At 35.6% G+C, this 18,362-nt stretch overlaps 2 protein-coding genes across 2 annotated transcripts; both read left to right on the top strand.

The window, feature by feature from the left end:
* Positions 1-89: 89 nt before the first annotated feature.
* On the top strand, positions 90-5,581 carry LOC105801204 (NADH dehydrogenase [ubiquinone] iron-sulfur protein 1, mitochondrial). The gene is made up of 5 exons (XM_012632539.2): positions 90-641; positions 1,209-1,455; positions 2,065-2,359; positions 3,263-3,637; positions 4,531-5,581. The coding sequence occupies exons 1-5, from the start codon at positions 227-229 to the stop codon at positions 5,428-5,430; spliced, it is 2,232 nt and encodes a 743-aa protein (XP_012487993.1). The 5' UTR covers positions 90-226; the 3' UTR covers positions 5,431-5,581.
* Positions 5,582-6,304: 723 nt separating this feature from the next.
* Positions 6,305-8,751, top strand: LOC105801212 (uncharacterized). Its single transcript, XM_012632547.2, has 3 exons — positions 6,305-6,734; positions 6,816-6,988; positions 8,435-8,751. The coding sequence occupies exons 1-3, from the start codon at positions 6,552-6,554 to the stop codon at positions 8,508-8,510; spliced, it is 432 nt and encodes a 143-aa protein (XP_012488001.1). The 5' UTR covers positions 6,305-6,551; the 3' UTR covers positions 8,511-8,751.
* Positions 8,752-18,362: the final 9,611 nt, after the last annotated feature.

Here is an 18,362-nt window from a genome sequence, read left to right as displayed (position 1 = left end):
TAATAGACACAATTTTCGGAAAGAAAAGCATTACTTTACAAGCTTAATTTAAAACGATAACGTATGGAAACCCAAAGGCAGACCATGTGGAGAAAAACGGGTCAACCTGAAACCCGAATTGTGGGAATCACACGCCTTTCATTTCATTTCAGTGCAAACTCGAAATCTGTCGCCACTCTTTCTCAGCTCCAACAAAGAAGCTAAGAGATCTCACCGTACTGGAAAAATGGGATTAGGGTTGTTAGCTTCAAGAACCCTTAAGACCTCCAGGGTTCTCTCTTCTCAGTACTCTCGATTCCGACCCATCGTCACCAAACCTGGCCTCCAATCCCCCGATGCATCAGCTGCCGCACCAGCAACGCAGCCGGAGCCCACTCCGCCTCCGCCTAAGAAACCTGTGGGCGGTGCCCGGGTCCACTTCACCAACCCAGATGATGCTCTCGAGGTGTTCGTTGATGGATACCCTGTGAAAATCCCTAAGGGCATGACTGTTCTTCAGGCCTGCGAGATCGCTGGAGTTGACATTCCTAGGTTTTGTTATCATAGCCGACTTTCGATCGCGGGAAACTGCCGTATGTGCCTTGTTGAGGTTGAAAAATCCCCCAAGCCCGTCGCCTCTTGCGCCATGCCTGCCCTTCCTGGTGAGCCTTTCCGTTTCATTGCCCTTTCTTTTTTCTTTTATTTTGGATAGATAAATTCATTCATTTGTTTGGATTTAACCTTCACGGAGGAACGATTTTGATTTCCTATATACAGATTCGTGACTTAATTAGGTGGATTTAGTGATTTAGATTTGGGTATCAAATTAATTGAATACTATTTAGTTTGCTTCAACTTTTCCTTGCTATTTTTATGCTGCTATTTGTTCTGTCTAATGTTAAGAAATATACAACGCTACGATTCATTACACTATGATCCAATTCTCTCTCTTTTAAAGTATTTATATTCGCATAAATTTCTTTTTTATTTTACCTTTTTAGCAATATGGGTTTGGAAATGCTAAGCTCTTGTGTGAAACTGCTCTTGCAAGTCGAAAGTGCTTTTCATTTAAACAATTTAACCTTCACGGAATTAGGCTGCTCTTTATCTAAATCTGTCCTTTTGTTTTATATTTTGGTTTGGTTCTGGTATTTCCCAGTACATTCTTTATTTATCTTCTTCTTCTTATTATTATTATGTTCTCTAATTCTCCTGGGACTCTAATATAGGAATGAAGATTAAGACAGATACGCCATTGGCAAAGAAGGCACGGGAAGGAGTGATGGAGTTTTTGCTGATGAACCATCCACTGGATTGTCCAATTTGTGATCAGGGTGGAGAATGTGATCTCCAGGATCAGTCTATGGCATTTGGATCTGATCGTGGCCGTTTTACTGAAATGAAGAGATCTGTTGTTGACAAGAATCTTGGTCCTTTGGTGAAGACTGTCATGACTCGGTGCATTCAGTGTACTAGGTCTGAAATTAACCTAATAATATTCCCAACGGCTTTATTTATTTATATTTTCAAAGATTTTAAGATTTGAATCCAAAGGATAACTGCTTCCACTGATGATTTTCTTTTAAATAAACAAATGCATTGGAGAATTTTTAGCTTTAGATATTTATGGCTACATATAGGTGCCGAGAATTTATATTCCAATAAATCCCACTTAAGAATGACTGATATTGCTTGTTTATGTGTTCACTACCTTTTTAATCATGTGTTGCCCTACACTTAGAATTGTTTATATCAGATTGTGATTAAGTTGGCCTATACAATTTGCTTTGCGAATTTTGCTTTACTTCATTATGTTAGACTGATGCACTTTTTCTATTACACAAATCAGTCTGAGTTCTAAAGCTTTGTGATTCATAAATAGGTCTTTCAAGGCCTCTCTAGTGTTTTTTCCTTTTTGAGTATTAAGCTAAAAGTTGCAGCTTCTTCTTTAAGGCATTTTTGGGCCAAATTGTTGTGATCTTTTGAGGATTTGTTTGTTTGAGAAATATCTATAAGCAATTTTCTTTCTGTTCTATGTTCGATAGGTCAGAGCTTGAGGCAACTAACTTTTTGTGGTCTCATCAGGTGTGTCAGGTTTGCAACAGAAGTTGCTGGGGTTCAGGATCTTGGCATGTTGGGTCGTGGTAGTGGAGAAGAAATTGGGACTTACGTTGAAAAGCTTATGACAAGTGAGCTTTCTGGAAATGTAATTGATATTTGCCCTGTTGGAGCTCTTACCTCTAAACCCTTTGCATTTAAGGCCCGAAACTGGGAGTTGAAAGGAACAGAGACCATTGATGTGACCGATGCAGTTGGATCCAACATTCGAATTGATAGCAGAGGTCCGGAGGTTATGCGTATCCTTCCGCGTTTAAATGAGGTAAGTGTAAATTGTCATATGATGCTTATGGTACACTCATTTCTAGGAATCTTTTGTCTGATGCCCGTGAAGCAATGAACTATCTGTTGAGTGTTGACTGCTTTTGTGCTAGTACTTTTAAGTGTTCTGGTCTTATCACTTCAGTAACTCTACGACCTGTATTATTTCTGTTTATGAGATAAGCAGCCTCTATATTTAGTTCTTAAGGAGATGTGATAATATAAGATTGACTTATACCAGCTTTAAATTGTCATTGTGATTACTGTGGCATATGTAACAACACATTAATGATATTGCTTTGTACATTTTCCGCTGTAGTTTTAGCTAGACACATCTTATTTTCCAGTTGTGACTGTAAATGTGTGGCATGGGCTGCATGGGATAGAGTTATTATGGTCTTGTTAACATCTGAGAAGGGCTTGGTTAGCAAATTTATCCCACAATTTGCTGCTACCCCTAAAGAATGTGGAAATTGGGAATTGTGGACTTTTCTAATAGAGTTTGTTTCATTTAGGTAATATGGTTAAATGTTCTCTTCCAGTTTGTGCAAGGTTCGAAGTAACTAAGGTTTCTTGTCATGAACTTCTGAAGTTTCAATGATTAAAATTTTAAGAAGGGAATTTGCACTTTCAAAGCTGATTATTTTTTCCAACTGGTGCAGTCCTTTTTATCTGAGTAACATGCATTAATCATTGAAATGTTTATAATTATCAATAAAAAGAAAAAAAAGAAGGAACTGTTCTTTTTTTTATTAAGAAAAAGGTTTCTCAATGTTCTGTTTGCCTGCCTAAATCAGATTTTGTCCGTTAGAAGAACACTGAACTTAATTGTTCTGCTAATAGCCAGAGTGTTGATCTGTTTGACAAGATAAGTAACTTTTGCCTGTTTTATTGACCTTTGTAGGATATAAATGAAGAATGGATATCAGATAAGACTCGTTTCTGTTATGATGGGTTGAAGAGACAGAGGCTAAATGACCCCATGATTCGTGATGCTAATGGACGCTTTAAGGCTGTGAGCTGGCGTGATGCATTGGCTGTTGTTGCTGAGGTTGCCCTTCAGGTTAAACCAGAGGAAATTGTTGGGATTGCCGGTAAGCTTTCCGATGCTGAATCCATGATGGCACTGAAAGATTTGTTAAACAACATGGGATCAAACAATGTTTGGTGCGAAGGAACTGGCATAAGCCCTAATGCTGATCTAAGATATAGATATCTCATGAATAGCAGTATTGCTGGGCTTGAGAAGGCTGACATATTCCTTTTGGTTGGTACCCAGGTAATGCTCTAGCAACCCCAATTCTTATATTGCATGCTTCTTGCCTGTGCTCATTCTGAATGTCACAATGTCTTTTATCCAATTTCACTGCGCATGGTTAGCAATTACTTATCTGTATGGGTTACATTTTCCTTCTAAATCAAATTAATATTTTTGGATGCATGCTGTCGGTTCATTCTCTGAATTATTTCTGTAGGTTTGAATCATTTCTTCTGTGTGGCTTGTGTAGGTTTATAGAAAAATTTAGCTCTATACTTCTATTTATATAATATTGAGTTTTAAATAGTATTTCTTTCTGCTATGAAAGTAAAAGGGAGTTAGATATATATGTTTTTAAGTATATGGTGTCTTTAGTCGCCTATACTATATTAGTGCTATATTTGCCATCCTAGTCTTACAGTTCTAGTTCTTTGGATGTCTCTTAAATTTTATTAAAGCCTCATAAAGTATTGTTAAATCAATAAAAAACTAAAATAGTAAAGGTCCAGTAAGTTCTTTATTGGCATAAACTAAAATGATTAAAATCAAATGTATAGTGATTCTGGGGAAAAGAAAACACAATGAATGACACGAACCGTTGAATTGAGGTTTAAAGTCATACGGGTTTACCAAATAGAAGCCAAAAGGAATGTTGAGAGAAATCTGAGTAGCTCCAAAGGTGTAAGGGAATGGAAATTTTGATACCAATATAGCCCGACATTCTAAGCCATAAACAGGGTGCTAGATCACTAATCAAGTAAAGAAAAAAAGATACTGTTGCCCGAACAATAAAATGTGTGTGAATAGTGCGGATAGATTGGAGTTTAGAATATAGCAAGTATAAGGTATGATGATCATATAATTTCTTGTTAATTTTCAGCTTAATAATCTTATAATTTCGTGTTAAATTTCAGCCAAGGGTTGAAGCTGCTATGGTAAATGCTAGAATTCGTAAAACAGTTCGAGCATCAAATGCTAAAGTTGCCTATATTGGTCCGCCAACCGAATTCAACTATGATTGCCAGCATCTTGGTACTGGCCCACAAACACTTATAGAAATTGCTGAGGGTCGTCATTCTTTTTGCTCGGCCATCTCAAATGCCAAAAACCCAGCCATCATTGTTGGTGCTGGCCTGTTTGAGAGGGACGACAAAGATGCAATTTTTGCTGCTGTTGAAGCCATTGCGAAGAATGGAAATGTCATCAGACCTGACTGGAATGGATTCAATGTTTTACTTCTCAATGCGGCCCAGGCTGCAGCCCTCGACCTTGGACTTGTACCAGAATCCAGCAACAGCATTGAGTCCGCGAAATTCTTGTATTTAATGGGTGCTGATGATGTGAACTTGGACAAAGTTCCAGCGGATGCTTTTGTAGTGTATCAGGGGCACCATGGGGACCAAAGCGTCTATCGTGCCAATGTAATTCTTCCTTCAGCAGCATTCAGTGAGAAGGAGGGTACATATGAAAATACAGAAGGGTGCTCTCAGCAAACATTGCCTGCAGTCCCTACAGTGGGTGATGCTAGGGATGATTGGAAGATTATTCGAGCACTCTCTGAGGTTGCAGGAATTCGTTTACATTATGATACGTTAGGAGCCATACGATCCAGGATGAGGACTGTGGCACCAAACCTACTCAACACAGATGAGATAGAGCCAGCTGCTTTTGGACCTTCATTGAGTCCGGACTGTAGTCAGAAGATAAGCTCGACACCGTTCAAGGCTGCTGTTGAGAATTTCTACATGACTGATTCGATTACCAGGGCATCAAAGATAATGGCACAATGCAGCGCTATGCTACTAAAGAAGTGAGTGATAGGATTCAGGTATTAATAAACATTTGAGGTTCACTTGTTTTTTTGGTTCATTTCTGTCATGCCTTAAGCAGTGTACTGGCTTAACTTCTTGAACAGTGACAGTATGTGAATAAAGGAAACTAAGGTCCTTGGCGTTTTGCTTTAAATGTAGTATTTAAAAGCATTTGCTTGTGTTGTGTGAGACTCGTTGTTTCCAAAGTCATACTCCCTTGTGTTCAGCTTGGTTCTTTCGACGGGAAGCCTGGAACCAGAAAACTCGATAAAATTGGAGTGTTTTTAACCTCCCCCACAAAAAAAAAAAAAATTATGGTCAATTTATATTTTTATTTTCATTCTTATCCAAGTCGATTTATTTATGCATCAACCTTGATAGTAATGATGATGAAATAGTGTTTTTTTTTATTTTTTTATTTAAAAGAAAGAAAGAACTACTGTATATTTTTTATTTTATGAATTATATTCAGCTGGTTTTTTAATATTTTATGAATTATGATGATTAAGCTTCACTAATACTTTAAGCTATACTTATATAATGTGTGCTACAAATTAATTTAACATCAACTTAATTTAAAAATTACATGAAATCAATTTTACAAAACAATGAATGTTAATATAATAATGTTTTTGCATTTTATTATTTTTATATAAAATATTTAAATTAAACAACTAAAAAAAGAATAAATGTTTTGAGGATTAAACCCATATTCGAGATGAGGTAATACAGTTTGACCTCATATTTAAAAATTTTAAGTAAGACTTCATGCTATTAAATAATTTTTTATGCAAATAATTTTAATGACGAAATAAAAAAGGGAAATTGGGGTGGGAGGATCCAGTCCAGCAAGGAATCAATTTGACAAATTCCGTGGTTTCCATTCCCTCTCAATTTTCCCACGTCTGGATAGTTGGTTTTGAATTATTTATTTATATTACAGTGAAACAAAGAATAAAAAAAAATTCAAGTGGCCGGTTCTGACAATTTTTGTAGTTTTGTATACGGATAAACTGGGCGTGCAAGTCAAGAATGGAAATTAAATTCAAACCCAGTGGGCGACTGGAGTGAAAAATCGTTATAAGAATTCAAAAAAGAGAAGAAAAGAAAAAAGCAGAGAAAAGATGGAGATGATAATGGGAAAGGAATACGGTTATGTAGCGATAGTGGTGGTTGTTTACTGCTGCCTCAACATGTGGATGGGGTTCCAAGTTGTGAAAGCTCGCAAGAAGTATAAGGTCAATTTCCCAAACCTCTACGCTCTCGAATCCGAAAACAAAAATGCCAAAATCTTCAACTGTGTTCAGGTTTGCTTATTTCGCCTTCGCCTTTGATCTTGATTTGTTTGTCAATACGTTGAATTGAATGCGTATAAAATGTAAATACAGAGAGGGCACCAGAACTCGCTGGAGATGATGCCCGTGTTCTTCATTTTGATAGTATTGGGAGGGATGGGGCATCCTTGCGTCTCCGCTGCACTGGGTCTTTTCTACACCGTCACCCGTTATTTTTACTTCACCGGCTATTCCACCGGCGATCCTCAGAACCGTCTCACTATCGGGTATTTCATTTTCTCGATCTCTTTTCTCGGTATTTGTTTGTAATTGATTCACTAAAAGAAAAAGAAGAAAAACCCAGAAAACCGACTTAACTGAACTAATTAGACCCTTCCCTGTGAAAACTGAGATGTTGAAGTTGAACTTTATATTTTATTTATATAATTTCTTATGTTTCATATATGTGCTTACATTTTAATTAGAACCCATCTTTAAGCACTTAATTACTTTTTACAATAATTAGATTTTCTTTTTTGTTGCCATAAATTTAGAAGTTAGTATAATAATAAAATTATAAATTTACTTTTCAGAACTCTATAATTTAATCCAGAATTTTTAAAAATCTTTTTCACGAGAATTAATTTAGATACCAATTAAAGTTTTAAGGGTTTATTTGGATGTAGTTTATAAAAATTTTAAAGAATATATTTTATTTTTATTATATTACTAAATTTACATTTAAAAATAATTATAATATTTAATTTAGAATTATTAGTTAAAAATTTGAAATAAAATTAAAGTTGTAATAATTATATAGTTAATTTTAGAATAAATTTATTACTTGAATACAACTCTAAAATTTGTTTCACTGCATTTATTGGTTAATTCTCACAAATTTTACGGTAAACGCTTTACTTGTGAACAATTCATATTTTTAATCCACCATGCCACATTGATTGCACCAATAATTTTTGTGAAAAATACTAAATTAAATTGAAGTTTCCGAAAATATATATTAGGTAATAAATTAATATATTTACTTAATTGATTTCTTGTCATAGAAACATAAACGTATTAATATGTTAAATTCATTGGTGACATATGACTTACCCCAAATTGAAAGTATTAGATTTGAATAGAATTTTAAATTTTTAAATAATATTAGAGTTAATTATGTTAATTACTTATTATTTTGAATAATATTATGTTATACTAATTACATAAAATAAAATTATATTGAATATTGAATGTGTTAAAAATCTTTTAATTATTATTTAAAAGTTTCTATTATAATATTTAAATTAATAAATTAATATATTTTAATTACATTCAATAATTCAAGTAAGAAATATTGTTTTATGTTAATTGTTATAATTAGAAATACAACTAAATTAAATATTAGATACATAAAATTATAGATGACATTAAAAGTTAGTTTAAATAAAGTAACAAAGTTTAATATAATTTAATCAAATCAACTTAAGGTGGCGGATTGAATCGTATTTCTTTTCTAATTCATGTATTCTATTAAAAATATTAATTAATTTTATAATTTTATTTAATATTTAATATATTTAAATTATGTGGGTCGAGCTATCAATTACATCAACTGAATTAACATATTTAAGTTAGAATTCTTTAATTGACATCAATGGGATCTGCATTAATCAAATTGAATAATGTGAATTAATTCGATAGAAAAATAAAAATGACAATATTATGATGTGCAGGAAATATGGGTTTTTGGCATTGTTTGGGCTGATGATTTGCACCATTTCATTCGGAATCAAGCTGCTTCGATCATGATTAACTGCCTTTGCAGACACTTTTCCCTTTTTTGCTTTACCAATTAAATAATTTAGTGTCTGGTCTTTAGTGTTTTCAAACAGACTTCCTTCTTGTATTCCGTTTGTAGGTTTTTGTGTGTTTTGGAGGTTGAATTTACTCTTTATTCCACATTTTAACCTTTGATTGGATATTGTAATTTTGGTGGGTTATGTCAATCTGTTTTTTTTTTCAAGTTAATGAAAATAATACAATTATGCAACTATGAGTTTAGCAATGTGATTACTGTTGCGTATAGGTTTACTCTATTAGAAGTTTGTGAAGTATCGTTTGTTGAGAATTAGTGTGGTTCCAATGAACCTCTCAACCGGTTGCTATTGTCTTTAGTGGGAGATTTTGTCTCCCAATTTTGTTTAGAGCTTAAGTGCCTAAATAGGTGGTCTAAAGAGGCAGTGGGTGAGTTCACAAAGCGGGAGCTTCCTGAGAAGGCAAACCTGGCGTGTTGCATAAGGTTGTTGAGGGGAGGTTGACTTTATTCTACGAAGTGTGGTTCCTTAGGAGCCGACGAACCCCTCAACAAGTCATTACTGTCCTTAGTGGAGGGTTTTGTCTCTCAACTCTTCCAAGAGCCCGAGTACCTAGAGAGGTAACAAGTTTACAAAGTCGAAACACCTTTTCAGGTGGCTAAGAAGGTGAACGTGCATGGTTGTTGAGGGGAGGTTAACTTCGTCAAGAGAAGTTTGCTAGTGTCATTTTTCGGGAGTCGATGGACCCTTTAATAAGTCAATTTTATCCTTAATAGAATTTTATCTCTTGACCCTCTCGAAAGTTCAAGTGCGATTCATAAAGCAAAACTGCCAAAGAAGGCGAGCCATGTGTGACGCACATGGTTGGACTTGAACCCATTCCCTATAGCATATAGTACACTTATGGTTGAGTTGTCACCACTTAGTCTACTACAAAGTATCATCTGCAAAGAGCGATGGGACTCCTCAATGGATTGATAGTTTTCACAGTAAGGGTTTCGTCTCCTAACTCGACGAATGTTTAAAGAAGTGGCGGGTTCATAGAGTAAGATTGCCTAGTTAAGTGCTTGATCAAGCAAACCATACACCACCAAGGACAATATCAACTTTTTGAGGAGATTATTGGCTTTCGATGGATGATGCTTCACTGACTTCTCCTGACAAAGTCGATCTCTCTTCAACAATTAGCAAAGCATGTCAAGTTTCAGTCCTTAAATTTAATATACAAAAAATTTAAATGATTTCTAGTTACATTTTCTAATATACTATTCTCCTTAAATCCCTAACTAATTATACTCACACAAGAAAAACAATGTGCTTAAATCCAGTCAAATTTGCAACATTAACGAGTTTATAACATCAGCCATACCAACTACTATGCTTAAAACCTTAAATATATATATTTCATTTTGTAGATATTTAGCTATCAATGAAAAGTATTCAAATGTCTTAATACAAATCACTGACCTTATTATCCATGCTAATATTAGTGTTATTTAAACCATGTCAAACTGGCTGATTAGACTAGAAACCGGTCGATATATTAACCTGAACATAGGGTTGAACCAATTTCTAAGCAAATTACTTGGAATCGATAAAAAATTGAAAATCGAGACAAACTAATGATTGAATTGATTTTATAATTTTTTAAATATATTTTATTTTAAATATTTATTTAATTATTGTTGAACTAAAAGCCAATGGTCTCACTAGTTTGACCTTCAATCCAATTATTAAAACATTGGCTAGTATGATATATAAGTGGTCCTCACAAAATAAGGTGAAGATGAGCTAGCTGGCTAAAATCAGAATACCATGTTAAAGTTGTTCTAATCATGGTAGCCAATGTCCTTATGATATTAGTGTTGGTCTGGTGGCCTAAGTGTAGTATTTTTGTCTAATTACACTTGTAATTTTTTTGAACAGATTGGTTAATAAAATTATTCATGAATTACATTAATACTTTGTATATTGTCCTCACATGGCTTTTGCACACAAAGCAAAATGGAAGCAAATGTTTCTCACTGGTTGTTTAATGTTTAACTAATACTAAGCAGTATTGTCTGGTCAGATCGTAATACAAAAAGACAACTTATATTAGTAGATGAACTTAAACATGTCATTAGTCCAATTGAAAATGAGCAAACCAATTTAAAGACTAATATGTTGTCTATCAAGTCCAATTGGGGAGATGTCCTGTCTTGGGCATCGGAGCAAATGACTCCTAGAAGATATAAACATAGATGTGAATGACTGGACTGACAGTACATCAGACATGACCTAAGCATAATAGATCCTGATCTTTTTTATGGATTTATTCACTTGTGACGTTCATAGTGTGGCATACCTAAATCCTGAGTGGATGGCGGACTATGTACGCGTGACTTGTACACTTTGATGTAAGTAAAAACCTAAGTTCAAATAGATAAGGAACCGAAAGCTGGTGCGTTAGGTGTACGACTTCTGTAGTATGTAGAATCATTCACAGCAGTGAAATTCATAGCCCAAAACATGGGTAATGATATCCTCTCATTGGCATTACATGGTTGATAAAAAGTAAACGTGGCCACAGGTTGTCCGTCTTTGTGATAGATGACTTTATCACTATTTGATAATGATTGACTTTTCATGAAGAAAGATGTAATGACTACCATGAGATAAAATATGATCATATTAGGAGAATGAATATTATCCCCAAGAGATCAAGGATATCCTATGAGGGTAATACACTTATGACAAGGTCATTGGACGAGCATTGAGTAGTTGCTTTTGTTGGTAATGTAGTTAGGGAGAGCTCAGTCACAATACTATAGTGGAATGACTTTGTGACTAAATGGGTTTATAATTAATAGGTGAAAAGTCGAAACTTAATTATAAATCATTTGAGCCTCAACTACATATGTCTGATCAGTCCCTCTGCTAGCTCATTGAAACTAGGAATGAATTGCGTGTTTTAATAAAAATGAATGGAATGAATAGGAAAAAAGAAATGGGAAACATTAATGAATGATTATGATTTTCTCCGAAATGGAGAAATTGAATCATTTGGAAATGAATGTAGGTTTCCAAAAATGGAAATGAAAATGAAAATGATCCATTTGCAATCCTATATGGATTATTTAAAAAATTATCAGAAGAATGAGTTTATGTTTTTAAACTATTTTGAAGCCCAAAAATGCAAATAAACCATTCAATCATAGTGAACATGTTGAGTTGTGAAATTTTGAACATATTTTCTGAAAATTTTACCAGAGGCAAAATAGTCAAAATTTTACCAGGGATAAAATTATCAAAATTTTATTGGGGATAAAATAGGGATGAGAAAAATATTTTATTTATAAATATTAATGTTTATTTTGGGAAATAGAAAAACTGAATCGGGTTGGATCACATTACAAAGTACTGGGTTAAAAATGCCTAGAAAGTACTCGTAATTGGACCCGATGTGAGAGAAGCCTAAAAATCCCTCATGGACATAAAGAGGGTGACAACCCTAGTAGGAATACTAGGGTGTGTCATCCACCTTAGTTCTATTCTAAGTAGGATGTTATTTTTCTATTTAAAATAAATCACTACAACTCAATAAGGATTCTACCTTCTCTTTCTATAAATAGATGACACCAGTATAGTTATTAACATAATTTTTAAGAAGTTTTTATTCTACCGAAACATAGAGAGAATTTATTCTCAATTATTACATATATTTTTTCAAAATAACAATTCTACCAATTTTTATTAAGAAGAGAGAATTTTCATTTTCACCCCAAAAGAAGAGAAAACTTTTTCTAATTTTGTGTTTCGATTCAATTAGTTTGAGCCCACACTCGAAGCAGTTCGTGATACGAAAATAGCGAAGAAGATTGTTTGGTTGAAAGTCGAGAACAACAAATGTCCTCTAAGTCAAAAACACATGTACAAATTCAGTTAAGGTTTATTACTATAAATATCACAAACCGGGTCGATTTTCAAAATTTTAATTTTTTGTTATGCAAGAAAATCATTTTCAGACCAAATTTTTTCGAACAATTAGCCAATGTAATTTTGGTCTTAAAATTAGTATCAAGTAGTTTAAGTATTGTTTGGATTAAAATTTCTGTTTATTGAGACCACGTCGATGTGTTTCAATTTTTTTCAGTTAATATCAATCCATATTGACCCATATTGATTGGTATAAAATTTTAATATTTAAAACTAATTTTTTATTTTTTAGCTTAATTATATTTAATTATTATTACATTTAAAAATTAAATATAATGATTTAATTAAGTTACTATTAAAGGTGATCATAGGTCGGGATGGGTTCGAGTTGGGCTATAACAAAATTTTAGGCCTTTTTTATAGGCCCAGACCTGACCTAACAAAAAAATGGGTCTAAAATTTTGACCAAGCCCGACCCAGATAAAAAAGCTAAAACTTGAGTCCAGCCTGACCTGACCCACTTGTATTAGTTTTTTATATTATTTTTATATAAAAATAAATTTAAAGATATAATAAATCAAATACACTAAAAACATTAACATAAATGTTTCCCAACAAATTGAAAATAAATTTAAAAAAAGTCTTTATACATAAATAACACTAAGATAGGTGCAACTTAACAAGCAAATGCCTCTAAAATAGTAGTCAAATTAACAATAAAACAAGAGTTGTATAATATCTAAACAATAACAACAAAATAGTAGCAATATAGTAGTGAAATGGCAGCAAAACAGTGGAAAAAGAGAAGCAATTTTTTTTTGTAAATTCGAGTTGGGCCAGGCTTGGGCCGAAAAAAGTTTACCAGAGTCCCGACCTGTTTTCTAACCAGGCCTTTTTTTACCCAAGCCCATTTTTCGGGCTATATTTTTGTCCAAACCCTTCCACCCGGATCGGCCTATGATCAAGTCTAATTACTATTCTTAATTAATCATTTTAAAAATTATATTTACATATAAATATATTTATATTATATTTATGTAATTAAGGCATATTTGTCACACCCTGGTATGGCAAGCTAGACTGGTTTGGAGACTACGCTGGCGAAGACTGCCTTAGTTGCGAAACTTAGACCGGATAAGGTTAGTAACTTTATGGTGAAGTACCTCGAAGAACTTTGCCAAAACTACGGAGTTCTACTTCACGGTGAAGAGCTCGTGCCCTGTCGAAGAAAATAAATAGTATATCCATGAATGCAAACAATATATATGTTAAATAATGATAAAAATAATAATATTTACTACACACTCATGTTAATAACATGTCACTGCTCAGCATCCTTATGAAATTAACCCATGTAATTTGACCCAAAATGACATATACAGTACCTATGGTGTGTATGATCTCATAGGCTTCCACGTCGACCAATTGCAGGTTGTATTCCAAGTGCCCTATCAGAAATAATGCATACATTGGGTTGTGGCACAATATGCTTTCTCAAGTTAGTTAAGAAGAAATCACAAACATCAACGGTTTCTTGTTTAAAAATTGCAAAAGCTATTGGTAGGATTTTTCTATTACCATCTTGTGCAATAGGCAACAGCAAGTGATGCTCATATCTCACGTACATGAATATGCCATCAATTTGGACTAATGGCTTAAAGTACCAGAATGTTTCAATGCATGGCTTGAACGTCCAAAAAAGATGATGGAAAATTCTTTTCCCTTAGTCTATTCGATTGCTATTATATACAAGTTCCATTTGCAGATTGATGATGGTACCTGGTATGTACTAATTCAGTACCTTATACCATTGCCACAAATCATTATGTGATTTATCCCACCCATTATACATCTATCCCATAGCCTTCTATTTTGCAACCAATGTCTTGTAGTATGACATGGTATAATCTTACTGACTACAGATATTAGCAATCAAAACTAGCATCAATCTTAGGACTCACTTTCACCATAGGTAAGATAATGTCAGAGATCATAGTAGTATCCAAATTTGAATGATCCTATACATACACTTGTAACAACACAAGTATTTCACCATACGTAAGACAATGTCAAAGATCAGGTCAAAATCCAATTTCGGATGATCTTGTAGCATACCTACAATACACAAGTTGTGGAGCATTATATTTTTTTATTATCCAAAACATTGTCTTCTTCCGCACAAGTGTCATGATTTTTCATGGACATCTATGAGAGATAGTGATTTTGGTTTGTAAATTCAGCTCAATTGTATTCGACTATTGATAGCAAATATATACAAGATTACATCAGAGTGTTATCTACAGCTATTCACAATTTGAATTTGAATTTTAAGTAGAATAATATCCTAAAGAATAGGAGTGATAACAAGTCTATTTTGACTTGGTTAACTCTCAATGACCGCATAAGCGGATGGGGAAGTCACCATCGTTTGTCTCAAGCGTAAGAAATCGAGTTGTCGATAAAGGTTTCGTCAAGACATCGGCTATTTGATCAATGGTCAGAACATAAGAGACGAGAAGATTCTTCTGGTGTACTTGGTCTCGGACAAAATGAAAGTCCAACTCAAGGTGCTTGCTACGAGCATGAAAAACGGGATTCGCAGCTAGATAGGTAGCGGAAACGTTATCGCACCATACTTTCGGTGTTGTTGGAAGCTTGTAATTGAGTTCCCGAAGAAGGCACTGAAGCCAATAAACCTCCGAAGCAGCTGATGTTAAAGCTCGATATTCCGAATTCGTGCTTGAACGAGCGACAGTCTTTTGCTTACGAGAAATCCAAGAGATCGGATTGGAGCCAAGAAAGACAACATATGCAGAAGTGCTCTTTCGATCAAGCTTGTCGCCACCCCAATCAGCATCCGAAAAAGCAACAAGTGAAGCTTGGCGAGAAGAGCGAAGCACGAGACCATGATCTATTGTGCCGCGGAGGTAACCTAGGATCCGTTTCACGGCTTGCCAATGATGGAGGCAAGGAGAATGCATAAATTGTGCAGCTTTGTTCACTGCCATGGTTATGTCGGGGCGAGTGAGTGCCAAATATTGAAGAGACCCAACAACCTGTCGATAAAGCTTAGGATCATCAAAGGTAGAAGAAGTAGTGCCGGTGAGGTCGCTTGCGGCGTTGAAGGAGTCGAAACCGACGAGGCATCTTGCATATTCGCACGATGGAGCAAATCTTTGATATATTTGGATTGCGTGAGCTGCAAGCCACTCGAGAACTACGCAACTTCAACACCCAAGAAATAGGATAGTGGTTCTAAATCCTTGAGCACAACAACCTTCCCAAGTTGAGCAATAAACCGTTGTAACAGCGAAGAGGATGATCCTGTCAACACCAAATCATCAACATGGACCAAGCAATATGCATACTCGTCATTACCAGAATATATAAACAGCGAACTGTCAGCCTTGAAACCGTGAAAACCAAGCTGTTGTAGTGCAATCGAAAGGCAAAAATACCAAGCTCGTGGCGCCTGCTTTAAACCATATAGCGATTTCTTTAGAGCACATACAAAATCGGGTTTAGAATGATCAACAAATCCCTGTGGTTATTCCATAAAAACAGTTTCATCAAGAGTCCCGTGAAGAAAGGCATTCGAAACATCAAGTTGCCGAATAGGCCAATGACGATTGACGGCAATGGAAAGAACTAACCTTATGGTGGTCGGCTTTATAACAGGGCTGAAAGTCTCAACGTAATCAAGGCCTGGTCGTTGATGAAACTCTTTTGCAACCAACCGCGCACGATATCTATCGAAGGAACCATCCGCTTTTGTTTTTACACGGTATACCCACTTGCAACCAATGATATTCGAAGCTCGAAAACGAGGAACAAGATCCCATGTACCGTTGGACAGAAGAGCATCAATTTCTTCTCCCATTGCAGCACGTCATACTTGCTGTGTTGCTGCTTTAGTGTATGACGAAGAAATGACAGCAGTAGTGGACGCAAGACATGAAAAACCTTTGGTTTAAGTGAGCCAGTATGGGAGCGTAAAGTCATTGAATGACGCATGGTAGGTGCCTGAGCAGTGGTAGGAGAAGCATTGGGACTACTAGAACCTATCGGGAATGTGATAGGGTCATTGGGAACAATGGGAGCAGGTTGGGAGGACACGGTGGTGATGGCAAGAGATTGATCGGTAGTCGGTGGGGGGTACTTGGGACAGTAGAGAGCTGCTGGTTGGGGCATGGGGCTGTAGGCAGTGGGACGGCAGGTAATGGATTAGAATCGGAGCGATGGCCAAGAGAAAAAATAGTTGTCGGGGAAGATGGAGGACCGAGAACCGATACGTGCCCATCACTTGACTTGAATAGAAAAGCATGTTCATCAAAAATAACATGGCGTGAGTAAAATACTTTATTGGTGGACAAAGATAAACATTTATAACCTTTGTGAAGAACACTGTAACCAAGAAAAACACATTTGGCAGACCTAGGCTCAAGCTTATTTTTGGTGTATGGACGCAACCAGGGATAGCAGCAACAACCGAAAATTCTTAATGACTTGTAATAAGGGCCACGATGAAAAAGGACTTGGTAGGGTGATTTATGGTGTAATTTTGGAGTTGGGAGACGGTTGATAGTGTATACAGCAGCAACAAAGGCATGATCCCAAAATTTGGGAGGGACAGAGGCATGATGTAACAAGGCGCGACCAGTTTCGGTTATATGACTGTGTTTTCTTTCGGCGCAACTATTTTGTTCAGGGGTATGGGGACAAGAGCTGCGTTGGATTATAGCTTCAGAGGCCAAATATTTTTCAAGGGCTTGGAATTCCCCACCCTAATCGGATTGGAACTGCTTAATAGGTAAACCAAAGTATTTCTCAACAATAGCACGAAATTGAATGAAGCAATTATAAATATCCAATTTACGACGAAGAAAATAGATCCAAGTATATTTGCTATAATGATAAAAAAACACCACATAATATAGAAAACCATCACTAGAAGCAATTGGAGAAGGACCCCACAAATCCGAACAAACTAACTCTAATGGTTGTTTTGCTTCATAAGTAGAATCCGAAAAAGACAATTTGTGTGATTTACTAACACAGCAAGTTTCACAAAGAGATGAATCATACTTATTAGAAGCAGACAATTTATTAAAACTAAGAACTTTATTGACAATGTTTGAGCAAGCATGGCCTAGTCTAGCATGCCATGTAGACAACGAAACTGAATAACAAGCAGGAGATACTGGATCAGTAGCTAGGCGATATAAACCATTCTCGATGTACCCTCTATGCAGAGTTTGCTTCATCTGTCGATCCTTAACCAGAAAATAATCATAGAAAAATTCAACAGAGACATCATTAGTGAGTGTAAACTGAGGAACAGACAATAAATTTAGGTTAGCCTCAAGAACATGAAGAATATTAGACAATTTGAAAGGATGAGAATTAAGAGTTAAGACAGACGAGCCAACACGAGAGATAGGTAAGGTTTTACCATTGGTGAGAGTGACTTCATAGAAACCAGTGTACTCAAAATGAATGCCCAGGTTTCCCAATTCAGATGTCAAATGATGAGTGGCACCGGTATCAACGATCTATGGCTTGGGATTTGTTTGAGGAGACGAGCTATAGTTTGCTGAGGGTTTGGGGTAGGACTCGGCATATATTGGGCTGGGACACTGACGACTTGTGTGGCCACGTCCCTTGCAGTTGTAACACATTGGATCCTTGGACGGGGAGGCAGCTCGGCCATGACTGGAATAATTGCCATTGTGCTTACTGTTACAACCCCGTCCACGATTAGCGGAAGCAGAAGGCTACCGACCGGCAAAGTGGGCAACGGCAGTAGGATGAAGAAGCTCTTGAACAGCTTTCAATTGTAATTCCTCAGAAAGTAATAAGCCAAACAAATCATCAAAGGATGTTGACTGTAGTTTTGCCTCTAGATTGCGAACGAATGGTCGATAATCGG

Source organism: Gossypium raimondii, chromosome 7 (assembly GCF_025698545.1).
Source record: "Gossypium raimondii isolate GPD5lz chromosome 7, ASM2569854v1, whole genome shotgun sequence".
Lineage (NCBI taxonomy): Eukaryota > Viridiplantae > Streptophyta > Magnoliopsida > Malvales > Malvaceae > Gossypium > Gossypium raimondii.
This window is presented reverse-complemented; position numbering and strand designations above follow the sequence as displayed.

Bases quoted from the DNA above. Each gene is read 5' to 3' on its own strand.
- LOC105801212 (XM_012632547.2), top strand. From the start codon at position 6,552: ATGGAGATGATAATGGGAAAGGAATACGGTTATGTAGCGATAGTGGTG. The intron at 6,735-6,815 runs GTTTGCTTATTT...ATGTAAATACAG, and splicing joins AAATCTTCAACTGTGTTCAG to AGAGGGCACCAGAACTCGCT. The intron at 6,989-8,434 runs GTATTTCATTTT...TATGATGTGCAG, and splicing joins CAGAACCGTCTCACTATCGG to GAAATATGGGTTTTTGGCAT.
- LOC105801204 (XM_012632539.2), top strand. From the start codon at position 227: ATGGGATTAGGGTTGTTAGCTTCAAGAACCCTTAAGACCTCCAGGGTT. The intron at 1,456-2,064 runs GTCTGAAATTAA...TGGTCTCATCAG, and splicing joins CGGTGCATTCAGTGTACTAG to GTGTGTCAGGTTTGCAACAG. The intron at 2,360-3,262 runs GTAAGTGTAAAT...TGACCTTTGTAG, and splicing joins TCCTTCCGCGTTTAAATGAG to GATATAAATGAAGAATGGAT.